The sequence below is a fragment of the Vombatus ursinus genome, unplaced genomic scaffold (assembly GCF_900497805.2).
Source record: "Vombatus ursinus unplaced genomic scaffold, bare-nosed wombat genome assembly UNPS02014798.1, whole genome shotgun sequence".
Classification (NCBI taxonomy): Eukaryota; Metazoa; Chordata; class Mammalia; order Diprotodontia; family Vombatidae; genus Vombatus; species Vombatus ursinus.
In genome coordinates this window covers 38,517,250-38,538,806 of record NW_020954576.1, presented here as the reverse complement: position 1 = coordinate 38,538,806, position 21,557 = coordinate 38,517,250, and the positions used below count along the sequence as shown (strand labels likewise).

The following is a 21,557-nucleotide window of genomic DNA, read 5'->3' as shown; positions in this document are numbered from 1 at the left end:
ACACACACACACACACACACACACACACACACACACACACACACACTCCTTGCTCTCCTCCTTCTCCCCTCCATCTCATTGACCTACTATTAAATATTTGGAATGGTTAACACTTGGCCCTTTTGAAAACAGAAAATTATTTCACTACCTAAACATTTTTTTAACCTTCCAGAGATAGTACTACAGAGTCAGTCCTGTTTCTTTCATTAATAGGTGTTAGTTTCTCTACTAACTAGCAGAGATTTAAAGCTCACTATCTTGAGAAATGATTAGTGATAAGGATATGCTCTATAGTTCCTTTGTTTTTCTTAATGTAAATTAATTGAACTATGTTAATATATTACAGACAGCTCCTCTAGGAAGTGCTTTCATCAGATTTCTTTCTTCCAGCCCTCCCCACTATATTGCTCATCATTACTCTCCACCCCAATAGAAGATTTTTAAAATTTATTTTAATCTTTGACTAAAGCCCATTCGGATTTGAGAAGATGCTTCAGTGTGAGTGGCACATGCTCTGTGGGGTTATGGCCATGTTACTTCCAGTGAATTTTAATCAAGACTGTAGGACAAAGACCTTGGCATGGGTTAAAAAACAGTTTTCCCCAAGGGAAGTAATTGTTTCTTGGTAGACTCAGAGTTGTCACATTATACCAGATCACTGACCTCTCTGATCTCCATCCCCTCGAGATCACTGAGCCAGACTCTAGTGTGGGGAATTGTTCTGTTGATAGGTAAGTTGAGTCATAAATTTCTATAGCGAGAAGGAACCTCAGAGATAATCTAACCTTAGAGGAAAGAGTCCAACTTCATTTTTACAGACAAGGAAACTAAACCACAGAGAGGGGAAGTGTCTGGACGAGAAAAACGTGAAGTGGCAGATCTGAGTAGAATCTGTCTCTCCTGAATCCCCATTCATTATTCTTTCTACTATGCCATAATTTGGCAATTAAAAACAGCAGAAATGCCATCCTGGGTTATAGCTGTGGACCATCCAGGTTAATGTGGTCTTTGACAGCGGCACAAGAGAATGTTTTGTGGAAGAGGGCCTTAGGGTAGAAGTTGAAGAAAGTCAATTTTTGGTTCAAAATAAGGAAACATTTCCTAGCAATTCAAGCTATCTAGAAATGGAATAGGTTGTATTAGGGAGTGGGAGCCTCATCCCTGGAGGTCTTCAAGCAGGTTCTGAATGGTTGCTTGTCAGGGATATTGTAGAAAGGATTTCTATTCAGATATGGATTGAATCAGATGACCTCCAAGATCCCTTTTTATTCCAAGATTATATCTAATTTTCCATGGGAAAAACACATACATATGCACAAAACTATAAATTAGTTTCAGCTCTTTGTAAAATAAATCTTATTTTCCGAACACATCACTTCTCAAGGCAGAGTGATTTCCTTTCCTTTGCCCAAAAACTATATTCTCCAAATTCTAAGAGGTGCTTCCTAGTTATAGAACTCAAGAATAATAATAGCAATAATAATTCATGTTTGTATAGGGCTTTGAAGCTTACAAAACACTTTATCTGTATTATCACATTTGATCCTCACAACTTGATGAAGTAGGTGCTTTAATGATCCCCATTTTACAGATGATTCAACTGAGGGTGTAAGATGTTAAGATTTATCCAGAGTCACACAACTAACAAGTATCTGAGGTGGGATTTTAACTCAAGTCTTCCTGACTCTATCTCAAGCATTCTATTTTAGAACCCCAAACGAGTCTGTACTAGCCTATCCATGCCCATCCTGATTTAATAGACTTAAATCTTATCTCCCCTCAGCCTGTACTCTCTAGAATGGAATCTTAAACCCTGTAGTCTAATCTCATACGGAAACTGCTTTATCCTCTCAATCATTTTAACTGTCCTTTTGTGAACCTTTGGCAGCTCCAATGTATTTTTCCAGAGGGGTATAGACTAGAATTGTCCATGATATGTCAGATGATTAGGTCATCATATCTGACTTTAGGCCATCATACTATCATACCCCAGGTGAGCAGGGACTTTTTTCCATTGTCACAATAGCTATTCAACCTCTGAAGCAGTATGATTTGGGGATGAGCACCTTAGTAGCACTCATTCATTGGAATTATCCTTCAACTGCTACGGGAACAGAGTATCAGATTCTCAGTAACCATGGAAAATATGACTATGTCTACATGACGTCAATCAGCTGAATGAAAATGAAGAAATCAGGCCTTTTATCTGAATATTTTTAATTTTTTATAGATAAAATGTCTTGCATATCTTAGTTTGCATCCAGAAGACATCCACTAAAGACAGTTGCTATCAGCCTAGTGCGGACTTGGTGTTACCATCGAGAATATCAATCATATCAGTATAATTCCAGGCCCTACTTATTACCTCAGTGTTACCCTCAAGAGGCACTTTGACTCCTGAAATGTTCATTAGCAAAGAGGCATCCTCACAAATGATTCATAATAATAATAATAACAATAGTTAATAGTTATACATCACTTTTAGGTTTGCAAAGCATATTATGTATACATATGTAATGTATGTATATACATATAATATTATATATATATATAAAATTTATTTGAAACTCAACCATAACCTTGTGAGGTACATACTATCATTCTCTGTTTTACAGAGGAGGATACAGAGGCTGAGAGAGGTCAAGCAACTTGTCCAGGGTCTGAGGGTGGATTTGAACTCAGATCTTCCTGGCTACAAGCCAATACTCTATCCACTGCAAACCCTGCCCTCCCCCTCCCCCCAGTTGTCTAGATTGCTTTGGCTTCACTGCTTAAGCAGAGCAAAGCTTTGTTTGTATCCTTCCTGCTGTATCACTCAAATAGAGAAAATGGGAGCTTTCTGGGTTTTTACCTCCCTTCTTCTCATGGTACTGATAACTAGTTAGTGTAAAAAGGGTTTCAAGAATAGAAACTGACTCTTGCTTCCATTGCACCCCCATTACCACTCCCCCTCCCTATCCCTACCCCTATCTAAGTGTTCAAAAGTAACTTTTCCAAAAGAGCAAACAATAGGTTCCTTTCCCATAACTCTGATTTGACTGGGATAGTATAATGGAAAGAGATCTACACAGAGAATTCAGGAGACCTGAATTCAAATTCTGATTCTACCAGTGACATTGTGACCTTTGGAAAATTGGTTAACCTCTCTGGATCTAGTTCTCCTCATCTATAAAATAGGAGGGTTGGACTAGCACTGGATGACCTCTTGGGATCTTTGTAGTTCTAACTTTGTAATATTACAAATGCAATTCCTCTCAAAATCAGGCCTATTATATCACTAGAGAGAGTAAAATCATCCTAGGCATTTTACAAAGCTTTAAGAAGTCAAAGTGAGAATCCTTGCAAGTCAGAAGAGCTCCATTCAGGGGCCCTCATTCTTCTGTGCCATTACTACAGCTTAATTATCTCTGTCAAAATCTCCAGGGACCCCATTTGAGTCTTTACAGAGGCTCCCACTGGGCCTATCTGAATATCTGCCATGCCCTTGGGGGCCTAATAACCAACCTGCTGGGAATACAGACATTTAATTTTTAGGCATAAGCCCTTTACTGCCTGGAATAGCCCTGATTGTTACCAAGGAGCACAAATAAGTACAAGCTAGATTTTGTGAGCACTTTGTAGGTGACTTTGGACTTTCCTACTGGATCCTCATAAGTGTTATCCAGACCAGAGCACAGACCTGGGAAAAATAAGAAAGAACTGACATACTGGGTATCACACACCCCATCCCATCCAACCCCCAGTGCTGAAACCACTGGTCGTTAGTGTACTGAGTCCACTCTTTTCTACTGCAAGTTCTCTCATTGGATACAACTGTTTTCCCTATACTGCCTTCCTTTCCTCTGTTCCCCACATGAGAAGAAAAAGGTTTACAAATCTCTCTTTCTGTCTCTATCTCTCCCTCTCTTTCTGTCTCTGTCTTTGTCTCTGTTCCTCCCTCCCTCTCTCCCTCTTCTTTCCCCTAGATGTCAATAGCATAAGGTCACAAAAATCTTTTTAATTAAGAAGTGAGTTTTCCTTATAGTGAGTCTATACAAACTTGAGGTTGGACCTGTCATGTCATTGGGGTGGGGAATTCTCAGTGTGGAGATGTTCTCTACCAATATAGATCAGCAACACAGTGAATAACTTATTCTTAGAGTTCCTTAGGACACTAAGAGGTTAAGTGACTTATCCCTGATCACAGGGCTGGTATATGCCAGAGATAGTACTTGTTCCCAGGCCTTCCTGATTCTAAGGTCAGTCATCTGTCATCTATCCTCTCTACCATGCCACCTCTCGGTAGCCAATAAATGTTCAGAAATCACATTTCCCATATATTGGTTATAGATAATCAGCTTTGGTGTCTATTGTTGCTGGGTCTCAGAGTGTGGAGGGGGTGTTAGGAAGTTATAAAATAAAGTTCTGGTAGTTTTAAATAGCTTTGGACAAAGTTGTATTTGTTAATGGAGAACAAGTATGGGGAGAGGGGTGGGATGACAGGCAGAGAAATTAGATAAAGGGAAAGTAAAGTCCATCTTTTTAGTAAATGTAAGACAAAAACCAATCCAAGACGAAGGCATGATTTTTCAAATGAATTAGTGATGTGGAATTTATTTTGTTTTTTCCCTCTTAGAAAAAAAAATTGGAAAATTGCCATTTCAATATGGCAATAAGATTTCTGTCCCAAACATCCTCTCAAGTACTTTTAAAGCTCAAGGCCTTAGCCTTGAAGCTCATTCCAGCAATTCTGATCTTCCTTTCAAAATTGTTTGCCTTGTGTCTCCCAGGGATCTCAAAGCTTTTTACAAACCTTTATGTGACATGACCTTAGAGGGAAGGTTGGAACTTCTGAAATACAGTCATCCTCTAGTCCATGATGAAGTGTTTGCTGAGTTGCTGATCCTAGTAGCAATGGGCTACCTATTTAGGAAAGGGGGAGGAAAGTGTACAAAAACAGATCGTCTCTAGTTAAAGGAGTTGTCAATCAAAACCATGTATTAGGATGCAGGACATCCATGTTCTCTATGGTGACTCATGGATCTTGGATATCACAAGAAGTCACTTCATCTTCTAGCTTAGAGGCAATATCTCAAGCCTTAAAATACTCTCTACAGCACTGTTTGCACAGGCGAAGTGCCCATCTGACAGTCACAATTTTTGCCCCTTCCATCATTTGAAGATGGCATTTACTCAATTACTAGACTCTCAGTTTCCTAGGACCCAGCATGTGTTCAGGTTTCTTCACCCACATTTCCCAATGAGGGAATACAGATTCAATTGAATATTTGACTAACATAAGCAAGGCAAAATTAGAAAGATAGTTCTGCTGGAAAAGATAACTGTAATACATTCCAACACCAAATAGAAATAACTTGGGATTATCTGGGCAACTGTTAACTTTAATGAATATAAAGGTCAATCAAGAGAACAGGATCTGTTGTTAGTCAAAGGTCTTCTGTCCAAGCAGGAACCAAGGCTGATTCTTCTTAGCTTGTCATTTTAGTTGGTAATCATACACAAGGTAAGAAAATTAATATTGCAATATTATCTACTTCCCAAGGCTCTTAGGTCCCCAGCACAGGCAGTATATAATTTCCCTTGCAAGTTTGAAGTGAGGTGGAACACTCCAATATGAGCAGAACACTGTTCCAACAGCAGTATTTTTTTTTAAATCTAAGATATCAGCCAGATTGTGTTACCGATATTCTGTTTATATCTGGCAATAGGCAAAGTAAGACTGTAATGCACAACGGGGCATAACTTATGTTGTGGATATGATATGAGGTGTAATAAGCACATTTATAAATGTTGCTTTTCATTTATTTATCTAACCATTCATTATCTATTTCTCTTTCTCCTTCCTTCCTTCTTTCCTTCCTTCCTTTTTCTTTACTTTTTTTCTTTCTTCTTTCTTAGTTTCTTTTTTGCTTTTTCTTTCTCTCTTTCTTTCTTTCTTTTTTCCTTCTTTCCTTCCTTCCTACCTTCCTTCCTTCCTTCCTTCCTTCCTTCCTTCCTTCAGAACAGTGATTTCAGCAGTGTGAGGGACTTCTGAGGAGGAAGCGCCCTCCACTAGCATAGATGTGCAACCGTTTTGAATTTGGAGAGTTGCCCAGGAGCACTGAGCTTAAATTACTTAACCAGGGTCACGTAACCATTATGAATCAGAGGCAGTACTTAAACTCAGGTCTGACTCAGAGGCTGAATATCCACTATGCTATACTGCCTCTTTCTTTTCCTTTTTCTACAATATTAATATTTTAAATACTATCAATTTAATGGCATGTAGGTGTTTATTTTGTGATAAGTCAAGGTGTATGTGTTATACTGAAGAATCTAAGTCTCCCAGCAGAGTCACAAAATTTTCAAACCTTGCCTCTGGTCATGGAACATGGACAAACTCCTCAGCTTAGCATCATCTTAGTATTTACTGGCCAAAAAGCACCTACCTACTAGGTGTGAAACTGGAGAGATAGCTGCAATTCTTACCGTTCTTTGTGCAAAACCTTTCTACGTGTAGATTAGAGAAATGCTTTACACCCAGATGAAAGGGCAGAAATAGAGACAAGATCTGTGATGTCACTATTACAAAGAATCCCTGAGTGAGAAAACTCCCTCATCCCCCTCAGCTTATAGTCTTTGAGATTTGCCTAGAGCACTGAGAGGTTCATTGATTAGCCTGGTGTCAAACAATCAGTATATGTCAAGAGACAGGATTTGAACCCAGGTCTTCCTGGTTTTGAGGCTAGCTCTATCATCTACACCATATGTCTCTCATCAAGTGGTTATGCCAGATGAAAAACAACAACAACAGACTTTTCTATAAAGTCATTTATCCTGAAATTTGGGCACAGTGAATAGATTGCTGAACCTGGAATCAGAAGGATCTGAGCTCAAATTCTGTGTCAGACACTTACTAGCTGTATGATTTTGGGCAAATCATGTAGCCTCTCCCTGCCTCAGTTTCCTCATCTGAAAAACAGGGATAATAAAAGTATTTACCTTACAGGGTTGCTGTGAGGATAAAATGAGAAATTCATAAAGTACTTTGTAAACCTTAAAGCTCTATGTAAATATTAGCCAATTAATATGTTTTAATCTCGTAGACTTAAAAAAATTTCCCAATAGAGTAGAAAGATCACTCTATTAAGGAGTTAGAAAAACTGGGTTATATTTACATCTTCCATACTAACTCTCTGTGGGCTAGGCAAGTCATTTAGCCTCTCCAAATTTCAGCTTTCTCATATCTCAAATGAAAGAAGTTGGTTTGAATATACATATATATATATATATTTATGAAAATGGAGCCTTTCTCTAAGTAAGGAGCACATAGACACAGGAAGGAGGAAGCATGAAATCTAGTAAGAACATATCACCAAACACCAAAACAGTACAACTTACATATAACCATAATATTCAAGAATAAGTCATTGACATAACATATCCAATACAACCAAATTTCAATCTTTAGGGGTTTGTTTTTTCAGGATTTGAATGAATATAATGAATAATTATTTTAATCTTCAAAACTCTCATGCCTTCCTCCAAAGTCTATTCTGGGAGACTGTAGTTATAATCTATATTAAAACTTAAATGTTCAGTAAGATAAAAATGCTTGATTCCAAGTTGGGAAACTAAGACCATGTTTAGGTGATGTTTCTGTCCGTGATTCATCTTGTTTTGTGCTGAGAAAGGCCAGAGGTATCACTGTTATCAGTCTGTGACACAGTCTTTTCCCCGTACCGTGAGAATAAAAACCAAAATGTACCAAGCCTTTTACATAGCATTTCAGTGTCCATTTATGTCAGATCCTTAACTTCACTTACAGATAGTCTCTGACTGAGTGTTTATGGGTTTTTTTTTTAATTACATTTCCTCCAAAGAGTCATTTCTCCTGAATCATGTCTGGCTACTACCTCCCACTGCTTCTTTTGTCTAGTTCTGTATGTTCAGACTTAAAGCTCTCGAAGTGGGCCTGCCATATGTACCATGTGTATTCCCAAGGCCAGGGGAATTAGTTAGTGTTTGCTGTCTATGATGATGGACAAAGCTCCTGACACCTTAACTTTGTCTAAGGGAAGTCCTAGAGTAGTTGGGTAGGTCACCTCGGAGGAACACGCAGTCACTCATTTTCTTACTTCTCAACCCTTTGTCCTCTTCTCTGTCTGTGCTTCCCTCCGTCCTTCACCTTGATCCCCATTAACATGACCTCAAATGCACAGAAAGCATTACAGCACGAGCAGCTTTCACTAGCCCAAACCTCTGATCACATATACATAAGAGATCTGTTTGGATTTTGGCAAGAAGTTTTCTTGCCTACCAGATCAGCTTGAATAAAGGTTTTTTTTTTTTTTTTTAAATAAGAGGCAAACATTCATGACAACTGCCTGAAAGCTTCTCCCAAGATGATTTAGCCCCTTCTCTAATACTTATATCCTTATCTACACGCATGGTGGCTCATTGCTTTTTGTTCCCACAATGAGACACCCAAGAATTCTACTTTATATTCAATTTGAAAGCAAAATCAATCCTGAACCAATCTTATCATTTTTAAAGTATGTTTATCCAGCTTTGTAGTAGGAACAGGCAGACTGTTTGAAGGCCACATACTTTTCGAACCTTGGTTGCAACACGTTGCCCCATTTTGAAACCATCTTTATCTAGCCGAGAAAACTAAAATCTATTTGACAAAGTGGTACTCTGGCCAGTTTATCTTGCAATATGGCTTTAGCTCACTGAGTCTATTGATCTCCTTAAATTAATGTTTACAGAATGCTACTGAATTTTGCTCAACAGAACATTGTTCTTTTGAAGCTTGGCTTTAAAAAAAAAAACCCACAGCACTGTTTTTGCCGTGTGTTCCTCTGCTAATACCAGGGAAACTCTTCCTTCCCTCCCATCCCCCCGCTACCCCCCAAGGGTAGCCTTGAACTATGACTATATTCACTTCCTACAAATGTGTTTACTCTCAGGATATTAGTAGCATGACACATGACTGAGCTGTGGTTCGAACTAGGGTGATTCTGAACAGTTTTTTGGACTGTTCTTATGGTTCTAGGGTTTCTTAAGTTTTAACATAGAGGCAACATAACAGAGTGAATTGAGTGACAGCCTTGGAGCTGGAAAGACTTGAGTTCAATACCTATCTTTGACACAAATTAGGTGTGTGACCACAAGTCACTTAATTTTGGGCAGCATAAAAACCTTCAATGGTTCTTTACTGCCTCTGGGATGAAAAAAAAATGACTATTGTCTCTAGGATAAACTATATGCTTCTCAGATTGACATTTGCAGCCCTTTATAATTTGGCTCCAGCCTACTTTTCCAGGTTTTGTGCACATTATTTCTCCTAAGTAGAATGTAAGGTCCTTGAGGGCAGGGTTGATTGAATTTTTGTCCATACATAGTCAGCACCCAGCATAGTGCTTAATAAATGTTTGTTGAACTTGGATTGATCTGAATTCACAGACTCTGCATACCTGCCAAACTGGCCTATTTTCTTTTCCCCAAACTCAGCACCTTGCCCTCCAGCCTCTGTGCATGGCACAAACTATACTCATGTGAAATTTTACTTCTTCCTCACAGAATCCCAACTCATGTACCATCTCCTACAGGGAGCCTATCGGTTCTTGCTCTCTTTTCCTAGTCCTCAAATGATTATTTATGGGCTTATTCCATTCAATCTAATTCAACCCTGGATGGTAGGTACTATTATTATCCCGATTTTATAGAAGGAACTGAGGCAGAGAGATTGACTTACACAGGCTCACACAGCTAGTTAAGTATCTGAGGATTGATTTGAACTTAAAGTTCAACTTGAAGTTGCTCTTCTACGTTGGTGGAAGGAGTTTCCACACCTGGATTTCTAACACAGATGAAATCTTAAGTCTGGATTTTTTTTATTTTCTAAGTTTTTAACACCACTTGTAACATCAAAACAGAAAGAACTTGAATATAAAATCCAATCGTTGCTGCAGAATCTTCATTATCACGTCATAACACAGCAGGCACTTTGAAAGTATCTCCATTGCTGGTATTGTAGTCCTATTCTTTATAAACATAAGTGCAAGGGGGCAGGATTTGTAATATAATTAAAATGCCATTTTAATGTGTCTTTGGAACCCCAAATAGAATGTTTCGATCTTCAGCCATGGATCTCTGGGTGTCTCATACACGGGCTTATTTCCAGAGATAATTTCAATATCTCACCTTCCCAGAGGAAGCATGTGTTGACTTAGCATGATATTCTATTCAGCTTCTGACAATTGAAGAAAGAGAGATTTGAGTCACAATGTTGAAATATGTTTGAATTAAAATTTATCAAAGTAGGAGGAGCCACCCTCTTGCCTGAGCTTAAGCAAAGATACTTATCGTGGTTAGTTCTCCCAGAGAACGCTTTACGTTGATGCATAGACAAAGTGGAAGATTTATCAGGAATCAGAGATCTTTTTGATATTTCAAAGTGAGACGATAATAATGATGATGCTATCTTGTATTCATATAACACTTTATACTTTCACAATAATTGTCTTATCAGATCCTCATCTTATTCTTACAAATTTAAATATTACATATTTAATTACACATTAAATATTACACATCTTATTCTTACAAACTTAAATAATATACATTTCACTCTTCATAGCATCCTATCCTGCTCTTTCTCTGAGCACCTCCACTTCTCACTGGCTATATGTACAGAATAAATGGAGACATGACTGTCAAGGAAGACCCTCAGTAGTGTTCACTTGTTGGCCAGTTTCGTATCTCCACAGATTCCCTTTTGTAAAAAGGACTTATGATGGGTATAGAGCTTTCTCTGCTTCCAAAAAAGGAGTTCATGTGGGTGAAACAAGTTGGGGCTTTGGGCAGGAGACTGGGGAGGGGGCCCCCATAATGGAGAGGCCCAGCACTAACATATCTGTTCTTGCCTTTTCATCTGATAATCTCTATGTGGAGTTATTAAAGCATCTGAGTTTATCCATTTAAGTCCACTCTGTCTGCAGGGTAAGTCCCTAGCTTGTGCCACTGCTGTCAGGAGATATGTCTCTCCTTGATCAATATTTACTTAACAAACAGCAGGGGTAGGAGAGTTTGTTTAGAGGAATCATGTGCACACCAGGGTGAATGAATGCTAGGTAAAGTGCTTTAACTGTTTTGTTTTTTTTTTCCTTTCCTAGGATATCTTTTTTTTTTTTTGAAGGGTACTTTTTTCCTTCTTCTTTTTTTCTTTCTTTCTTCTTCCTTTTTTTTTTTTTTTGTTCTCCTCTAGAGACACTTAGAAATCATCTTCAGAGAATGACCTTGCTGTAGGATTAAACATATTGTTCACATCTTGGGACAGCTCATGACGCAAGTTAACTTTTGGAAAACTTAGTATGTTGTTCCTTTTTAAACTCTGGGCCAGGTTAAATATTTTGGACAAGGTCTTAGGAAGAGCTGAACTTTCAAGTGTTTTGCCTTGACAACTTCGGGAGAAGGGGGAAGGAGTTACAAGGGAGGAAATAAACACAAATTAACAAGCTAGATTGCTTTGAGCTATTGAAGGTTGGCATAAAGAAAGTTTCAAACTCGGCATTCCTGATCACACAGTTCTTTCAAAAGTAGAAAGTCGTGTCTTTCCATGATTTTAAAACTATTGGATTGAAGTAAAATGAAACATTATTTCTTTTCCTTTTCTCATATTAGAAAAGTGTGGGGGGGCATACTTAGTATTAAAGTTTTTACGTCTTTTTAACTTCTCTTCTAAAACAATGGTTACTGAAGCCTGGAGTTAGAGCCTTCAGTGCAACTGACTTGGAGGCATCTGGGTCTTGCTGGAGGGGTTTCTGTGTGTGTGTGTGTGTGTGTGTGTGTGTGTGTGTGTGTATGTGTGTGTATGTGTGTGTGTGCGCGTGTGTTGGGGTTGAGGGAAGGAGTTATTTATTTATTTGATTTTGTGAATCAGAGTTGTAAAAGCCATCTGAAATATTCATGCAGAATTGTCTGGGCAGCCCGTTTCTGTTTTATTTACTGCACAGTAGAACAGCCACAGCGGATTAGTTCTACAATACCCATAACAAAGGCACAACAGCTGATGCATGTGATGTGAGGAGGTGACAAAACAGTTAAACTATGCTGCTGGCTACAGGCAAGCAGTCAGCAGATGCAGACAAAAGGGTTTGTGACAAGAATAACTCTCTCTCCAAGGCGAGCAGTGAAGAGTATCCAAAATACCAATACCCTTTTCTCCTTGACATTGTCTTCTTACAGTCAGCGTTTTATTGCCCTTTTATAGTAAAAATTTTAAAAAAGAAAGAAAAAGAGAGAAAGAGGAGGAAAGAAAGGAAAAAGAAACTCACACCTAAACTAATTCTCCAAAATATCAGCTGGAAATTGACTCCTTTCTTCACACTGCCATGCTGGCCTCTGAGGGTGTATGTCCTACTCAGTTTTCCATTTGAAGTTGAGTTAAAAAAAAAAAACCAAACTACACAAAAGTTTAAAAGAGGAACTGGAAAGTAAATCACCCCTAATGGGGATTAATGAGGTGAAACTTACTAATAAAACCATTTCAACTTTTAGTATTAAGGATAGTGAGTAATGGGAAAGGCTATGTATGATTTGTTCTTCCATTCATTTTAGTGTGAAATAATCTCATTGATGAGACAAGGCCAGTGAGCCAATTTTTAAAGTGGTCAGGATTTGGGAAAGGATGGAAAGGAAGGGTTCGGGTGGGGCAGCAATGGCAGGAGAGAGTTGCTCAGGGCACAAGATTTAGGTCCTCTGTGAGGGACCCATGAATGAGCTTTATTTCAGAAGTGTGAAAAATCAGCTTCTCTATCTCCAGAAAATAGGAGAGGCTGTCTTCTTTTTAACCTTTGTAATTCCCCTTCTATTCTCTGTGACATTCATTCAGCTGCCAAGTGCGTTTGGCAAGGTTTGGGCTAGTAAGCGCACTTCCAGTGACCGCTAACCTTGGTATGTCCTGACACTTATGATGAGTATCTGCAGGACACAGAAGGCAGGCAGCCTGCTCTGTCAGGCTTTTATTATGTACTGCAGAGGCTGGGGACAGCCAGTTTAATAAAACAAATCATCCTTGAAGGTAAAGCAACTGGGAAGAGGAGGAGCAGGAGGAGCAGGAGGAAGAGGAGGAGGAGGAGGAGGAAGGGGAGGGGGGGAAATAAGTGTCTTTGCCGCTCGGTCCAAAAAAAAAAAAAAAACAATCACCATCCACCTAAGAAACTGAGCAACACAGTGGCTGACTGAGCATACTTAAAACAGTACAAATTCTTCTTGCCCAACCCCCTAGCCCCAAAACCTCTTTACCATCACCTCTTTCCTGCTCCCCACCCCCATCACCTTGCCCTTCTCATAGCCTCATTTATAGTACAGAAACAACAAGCATGCTAAACTTCTAATGAAAATTAATAGGTATCAGTGGCTGCTCACCACCCCTGTTAGAGGTCCTCTCACCCCTCCCCACCTTCTCCTTCCAAATTAACTTGGCAAGGAGGCACAAGCCCAGTTGGAGCTTGGGTTCATCCATTTGGGGCTCTTACATTCTCCTTGGTTTTAGAACCCTAGGTGAAGCAGGATCTGCAACATCTTAAAACTCCCTACCCCATCCCCACCCCCACCCCCACCTCCAGCATTGAGAAGCCTTTTCTTCTCCCATCTGGCATGTGCAAGCAAAGCTATGGCGTGACTCCTCTGAAACAGTAGTGTGGGGTCAGGTTTGCCTCTCCCCGAAAACCCTTCCGCCCCCTCCACTGAGTCCACATTGTCTTACATTGGGGTCATTTGATTGACTCCTGCCACCTGATGCTGAGAAGATACTCAGGAGTTCATTCTGCAGATAGTTGAGTTCTATTAAAAGAAACCCAGACAACGGCTTACTTGTCACCAGGGGATTTTCGGCAGATGTTTATTAGTGATGTGAAAGCCATTAGGTGTAAAGAGGTACAAAAAAGCATAGACAGAGTCAATAGTATGAGCCTAAATTATGGTCCCCCCTGTCCCCCCTCCCCAGCATGATTGTCAAAAAAAAAGTCCCCTTTGCCTTTTTTTAATTGTAAGGAGGAACAGATAACTGGAAGAAAGCATTCCCCTACCCTCTTTTCACAAGACTAAGCAGTCTTCTGTCTGGGATAGAATATACTAGCACTGTCAGGAAAACAAAACCAAAAATGTTTAGTATATAGCAGAAATCAGTGTAAGTTACTCCTTGATTTCCATTCAAGAGAATATAATTGTTGAGGTACTAGAAGGACCTTGTTATCTGACCTCTATGGCAATCCCACAGAGTCTACTCCAAGGTCCACTAGCATTAGTGAGAAGTGGCTAATCTATTCTTGTATTAACTGAAGAATTCATTGTCCTCACCACCACTACCAATGACCCAATAACCAAAGCAACTGCAGATCCAGCCCTGTTTATTAATGAATTCCAAGCCTTCTTAGGGATTTTCTCCATCATAATACTGCTATGTAGAGATGCCACTCTGAGGTCAAAATGGCACTCGATGAATTCCAAAGGCAAATACTATAGTGTGCTAGAAAGGGTACTGGACAGGTTGTCAGTAAAACTGAGTTCCAGCCTTGGCACTGCCACTGACCAGATGTTTGATCTTTGGTGAGTTATAAACCCTTTGGGCCTCAGTTTCTTTTTTTTGTAAAATGCAGGAGCTGAACTAGATGACCTCCAAACACTCCTTCTAGTTGTAAAAGATCTATTTTATTTTATCTTTGTTATCAGCTCTCATTCAATAAGCACCTGGGTGCTGCTATGTACAATATAAGGTCTACTCAGAAGATAAGGTTTATGTCAGTCAAATATTTATTATTAATTATATTCTAATAATAATAATGACATTTATATAATGCTTTAAAATGTGCAAAGGGTTATATATACATTATTTTATTTGAGACTCTCAGCAACTCTGTGTGCCATTTCCCTATTACACATGGGGAAACTGAGACTCAGAGATTGTGATTTGTCAATAGTCACCACAAGTAAAGTGTAAAAGACAGAAATTGAACTCAGGTCTCTCTTACTCCAGCAGAGTGTGATTATATCACACTGCTTCTAAAACATCTATTAGCTGCTATAGAGAATACAAAGAAGTATTAGACTTAGTCCTTGCCTTCAAGTTGCCTACAATCTCTTGTCAAGACAGAAAATAATATAAACAATGTCAGTTAAGAGACAATACAAGAATCATATGGCAATTTAAGACATTAGTATAAGAGATGTCATGAGGCAGTATCTGATTAATTGTCAAATTAATCCATAAACAATATGGGATACAACCCACTAATACCCACTAAATAACGTGGAGAAAAAGAGGTGGGAATAAGAGACCATTATTAGCACCCAGAGGAATAATTAACTTTAATTGTTTCCAAGAATTACACTCCCCTCTACCAACCCTGACCTTTTTCTGCATCCCCTCTCCCACTCTCTCTCTCTCTCTCTCTCTCTCACACACACACACACACACACACACACACACACACACACGCACACGCACGCACACATGCACACAAAAATACACACACACATGCACGCACATACATACCACCTCAAACTACATAAAGTACTCTTCCTTCTATCTTCTGCTTTTGACCCTTCTTCTCTCACCCTTCAACTGTAGAGCTTGGAGTGGTAAGATTTCCAGGTTAGGAAATGAGCCCTGTTACCTCTGGAGAGGTGATGTGATATAACAGAAAGAACATTGAGCTATCATCAATCAAAAGATATGGGTTTGTGTCCTGACTCTTCTACTTTTTAGTCATGTGACCTTAAACAAGGACCTTCATCTCTCTGAGTGAACATCAGTTTTCTCATCTGTCAAATGGGAATAATAGCATTTATCCTGCTTAATTTATAGGTCTATAGTAAGGATCACATGAAATGCAGTATATAAAATACTGTATAAATGTCAGGTATGAATATAAGCTTTTATTATTACCATCATTTTCTGGGCTTCACTTACAGCAGCTGCCCTTACTGTTCACCTAGTTATGCTATGGGCACCATTCCCTTTGAGCCTCTGTGCTGCTTTCCTATAACACTTCTCTGGAGCAAAGGATCAAGGATCTGAATTCTCTGTTTCTGGTGGCTGGTATCACCATCCTTCTTGAAATGTTTATTTTAATAAATGCCTTTGGTTATGGTTTTGTAACATTTGGCTAACAGCTCCCAAACCAAGCAGTTATAGTGGATAGTTGCACAGTCTAACTGTTCTCCAGCCAGATTCCTCCTCTCAATAAAGCCTATTTGATAAAATGTGAAGATTATCCGTGGGGAGAGGGTGGAAGGGTGGGGAGAGGGAGGAAAGAAGGGATGCTCTCCAAATGTCAGTTAAATGGCTTTTTGTAATCATTAAAAAGTGAACAAGAAGGCCCAACTCTCTTCTGGCCCCCTCCTTCCTCACCAGCACACATGTGCTCACAGCAGATAGAGGAAAACACCGAGACTTTGTGGAGCATTGCCTACCAGGAATAGCAGCTTGGAAGAAGGGAAAGGGGATAGGATAGAAGATAAGAGAAATTTACTCCTAGATAGGACCTTATAAAACATTTAGTCCAACTGTTGCATTTTATAGATGAGGAAACTGAGACCCAGAGAGGGGGCATGACTGGGTTTGGAATCCACAGTCACCTCAGTGCCTTACTTCTTTTCCCAGTGAGTAAGGTAGAGAGCTGTATTATTGCATCAGAGGGGACTGCTTCAAGGGAAATTCATTACTTCATTAAAAAGAAGACCATGAGCATACTGTATTGTGGGTGCTGGTCCAAAGGTTCACTTCACCCAAAATCTGGTCAAGTCACCCAGGCAGCAATGGTGTTGTGTAAAGAACGTTGGCCTGGGAGACAGGAGATCTGGATTCTGTCTTGGATCTTCTACTAACTTGCTATATGGCCTTGGAAAACATACTCAGTCCCCATGAGTTTTAGTCTCCTTATCTGCAAAAGGAGAGGACTGGAATAAAGATCTTTCTCCTGATAGAAAGTAAATACCTTGAAGGCAGGGACTATTTCTTTTTCTTTGTATTTCTCCCTCCCTTCCTCCCCAAGCTTAGCCCAGTGCCTGGCACATAGCAAGTGTTTAACAAATTCATGTCTCTTTTGTGTCTGACATTCTTTGAAGGAGGAGTGGGGTCCCACTTCTCAAGACAGTCATCACAGTATTTTTTTTTCCTTAAAGAAATAAGTCACTTGGGGAAACTCATAAACCATTTGAGAGGCCAAATTTAGCTGTGAAAACAGGGATGTTTAGTCCGTGTTCCTACATCCTTACTACCATCATGGCAAGTGTTGGTTGTAGACAGAGGAGAAAGGAATGAAGCTTTTCAAATTTTTAAATACCTTTTGTTTACATTAATTAGCCCAAAACAGAAGAAAAGATCTTACTCTATATGTATGCATCTATAAATATCCACCTGCACACCTATGGTATATTTACTTCCCTGTTTGTATGCATAGGATGTAAAAATCAAATGGTATTCTTCATTTTAACATAGAGGTCCTCAATTAAAGGAAATCCACTAGGTATTCATTTACACTTTCAGAAATAATAGTTTATGATAATGATCTCTTCGGGTGGCTAATACCCTATCTTGTGGCAAGACACCTTCCCAATCCACCTTTTATCTTAGGGAATTTACAAAGGATTCTAAACAAGCACATCAATAGCCACCAACTTCCAGGTCAGGACTGTTAAATAAATAAGTAAACAAACAAATAAGTGAGATAACACCAAAGAATCTCCCCTCTCCCACCCCTAACCTCCACACACACCTTGGAAGGAACAGATTAAAGCTTGGGGCTTAAAAGGGAATCGTTATCTTGAGACAGAGATTAAGCCATAGACTAAGCTTAAAAGACTAGGCAAACTAAAGATTCATCAATCCTTAGGACATGTCTCCTCATGTGGATCCAACTCAGAGGGAAAATGACCAATTTAACATCAACATTTTTTAAAAATCATACAAATTATATTGGGATGGCTGTGACATCTCAAACGTTATGACAGATTGAACGATCTGTCAAGTCTTATCAAACTGGAAAGTATCAGAATTGTGGTATTTAATAGAACTATATGCGTCTGTCATCCAAGGACTAAATGCTGAGAGGCAATATGGTGGCATAAAAAGAGGACTGGTTTTAGTTGGATGACCTTAATTTGAATCCTGGCTCTGATATTTTATTCCCTGGGTGACCTCAGGCAATTCAATTAACTCCCTGGGCCTTAATTTCCTTGTTTGTAAAATGAAGGAGTTGAACTACCTGACTTGAGTTGATCCCCTCCAACTCTACTTTGCTGTGGTCTGGTGTGATATTTTAGGTTTCTATATATTTTGTGACTTATTTTAAATGTGATTGTTTTATCTGGCTTTCCTTTTTCTTTTGTTTCCTAAATTATTATTTTTGCCTGTTTTGGAGCCCAAATGTTTTTCTGCGTAAAAACACCTGGAATTTATAGTGGGAATAATTGGAGAAAAGGGATTCTGTTTTTGGAAATTTCACTTTTAAAACTCCTATTCAGGATCATAACTGTTTTGTAACATAAGGTCAGAGTCATGTCATCTCTTCTCTTCCCAACCCCCATCCCCAAACAACCACTCTAGAACTCAGGAGTTTGTTGTTTCAACACACCTCACTATTTCCTTGTAGGATTCTATTGCTAAAACTCCACCGAGCTAGCCATCCTGTATTCTTATGCTACTATATATAACAACTTTACATAAAAGAATACAGGACTGCCATTTTTAGAAAATGCAGGTGCCATATAAGCCTCTTTCTGAAAGAAAGAACTTAGCTCAATTTCCTTTGAAGAACTGGAGACTTGAAACTGAAAACTTTATTAATGCCATTGTCTCCTTGTATCAGCAGGTTCCAGAGAGATTCCTGGAAGTCGCACAGATCACATTACGAGAGTTTTTCAATGCCATTATCGCAGGCAAAGATGTTGATCCTTCCTGGAAGAAGGCCATATACAAGGTCATCTGCAAGCTGGATAGTGAAGTCCCTGAGATTTTCAAATCCCCGAACTGCCTACAAGAGCTTCTTCATGAATAGAGATTTTCAACAACTCTTTCTGAATGTATGAAAAGTAGCAGTCCCCTTTGGATGCCCAAGTTATGTGTATCTAAATTTTGATTTCATATACATGTGTATGAGAGACATAGATATGTTTATGAAATCAGCTGGTAATTCTGCCTCCTCTTCATGAACTCTCTCTTTTTTTTTCTTTCGTGTTGTTCTGTTGCAAGGGGATACTGAATTGTCCTTCTGCCTTCAGTTTACTTTTTACCCAAGGCCCTTAACATTTGGAGACTTAAATGGGGTTCATTTTCAGGGAGAAGAATTTTGAAGTGGGTAAAGCCTGTCTTAGCAAGGTAGGGCATCATGTATGTGATGCCTCGGTCAGATACTTGACTTACTGCTAAGTGGCATTTTGGCCGAGGGAAACCAGCATCACGGCACACTACTGTAGACAATGAACTTTCCTCTTGTTTTTACTGCTGAAAAGGTCTGAAACTCTATGGAATCACTATTTAAGCTTAGTTTTATTTTATTTAGCTAATTATGTTGCTTTTGCTTTCATCTCTAAAAACAACTAATGACATTTTTAGCAGCTCATTGCCTGAAGTGATACCCCCAGAAGACTAGATTCCAAACAAAACAAAACAACAAAAAGCTATCGACCTTTTCCTAATAGGAATGATGAGTACCCCCACTCCCAAATTAGTGACTTAGCTGCCACTTTCTTATTGAGGCAAACCAATTTTGCACAAGATTGACCCTTTCAGGTTGAGATTGGCAACTCATGCATGATGGTCTAGCCACTTCTCTCATTTTACAGTATGGTCCTCTTGTTAAAAAACAGAACATATTTCATTCTCCACAAAGTAAAACCTAAATCTTTTCTATTTACTCTCATCTTGCTTCAGATACTAAAAGGCACACAAGTTTCAAACCTACTCTTTGCTCAACTTTGCTTAAAGTTGTATTAAAAAAAAAACTCTATTTGATATTTAAGTCCCCCCCATATAATTTTCTGAATTACCCTTATACAGGAAGAGAAAAATAATCCCATCCTGGACTTTCAATTCCTGGTTATCCTGTAAGCTTTTTTTTTTAATAACAATTAAGTTTGCTTGAACTTCACCTTGTCAGAGGAACACATATAAGAATGACCCTTCCCCCACAAAAAAAGATTGATTTTTCAAATTCACAAGCATTTGTTAAGCACCTACAATGTGACAAAATAAGTCATAGAAACAATCCCCCACTGTATTGATGGATATGCAAAGTGATGACAACCTAATTGTTTTTTTCCTTGCGTTTCTGTGCAGCTTTTAAAAATGAGTGATGTGCTACCAGTCTCTTCTAACACAGAAGCTAGTGTTGACCAAAATATGAGTAGAGTGAGTGTACAGTATAGTAAAGTTTGGGATTAACCTAAGTGATACTATTTCAGCATAATATAAGAAAGCTAGCTGCTAGTTCTTTGTGCTTTCTTCACTGGTTCTCCTTTTTTATTATTTTCTAAATTTCAAGTGTATACTGTCCAATATTTACTTTAAAAAACACATCTGATGGCATTTATACTTCTTTTTTCTGAATTTTTTTTGAACAGATGCAGTAAGAATTTATTATTCATTAATGTTTTCCGTCCCCTCCCCCTTCATCAGGTAATTTGGTTAAAAGCAATTTTCACTAAATGATTCATTAACAAATCTGGCATTTAGATCATAGGGAACATAAATATGGCATTTCCTTAACTTTTTTTTTCTATTCCAAAATTGCATTTGACTTTGGAGAGTGAAAGTTTACCCATGTGACTAAAGAGCTGACCTGATCACTGCAATTTCACTTCATTTATAAATACTGCTGATAGACAGAAATGTATGAAAGCTATTATTGTCAGCACAAAGCCTTAAAAACCTGCTGACTTCAAATTAAACAGCCCAATCCTATGATGCCCTGTCATTATTCCCAAGCACAGGCAGGATCCCTGCCGTATAGACAATGAAAACAATAACATGGGATGAAGTGCCAGCAGCTTCAAAATGAGTCAAACACAAAACAGCTTTTCCAGTGCACTTTTCTTAAAGGATGGGTGCATCAACAGGATATGCATCTTTTTTTCTTAAAAAAAAAATAAAGTATGATTTGGCAACTATGGCATTTAATATGTCTACAATCCTATCTGCACTTTGTAAAGAGACGATCAACTGGTGGTAGTCCCCTCTTTGAGGTATTGCTATCCACCAGAAAAGGTGATCTGCAGGCCCAAATGAGGAACAAGTCAGTCCTTGGTTGTTAAAATGTCACTGACGTGGTGTTACAATACTTCATTGCCACTGACAATGGGAAAAGGCAAAGCCATACTATATGCAGACTCTGGAAGAATTGCTATGTACTTTCTTGATCTGGAATGGAACTGATCCTTCAATTATGATGAGTTGATTTTTAAATTACAATTCTGCCCCCACCTCCTCCCCCCACACACTTTCCACCCTTCCCCTCCACCTAATTTAATTAAGCGAACTGAGCAAAACTGTAGACTCACACCTAGATGCT

General features: G+C 38.8%; 1 protein-coding gene across 3 annotated transcripts in view; it reads left to right on the top strand.

The window, feature by feature from the left end:
• The window catches only part of PROX1 (prospero homeobox 1), a 54,321-nt gene extending 33,753 nt beyond the window's left edge, over positions 1-20,568 (top strand). For 2 of the 3 annotated variants that reach the window (XM_027871790.1, XM_027871789.1), the window contains one exon: positions 18,858-20,568. In XM_027871790.1, the coding sequence (XP_027727591.1) occupies positions 18,858-19,046 (189 nt within the window). In that variant the 3' untranslated portion in view covers positions 19,047-20,568. The remainder of the gene's footprint in view (positions 1-18,857) is intronic. The other variant, XM_027871791.1, reaches the window with a different exon arrangement.
• The last annotated feature ends 989 nt before the right edge of the window (positions 20,569-21,557 follow it).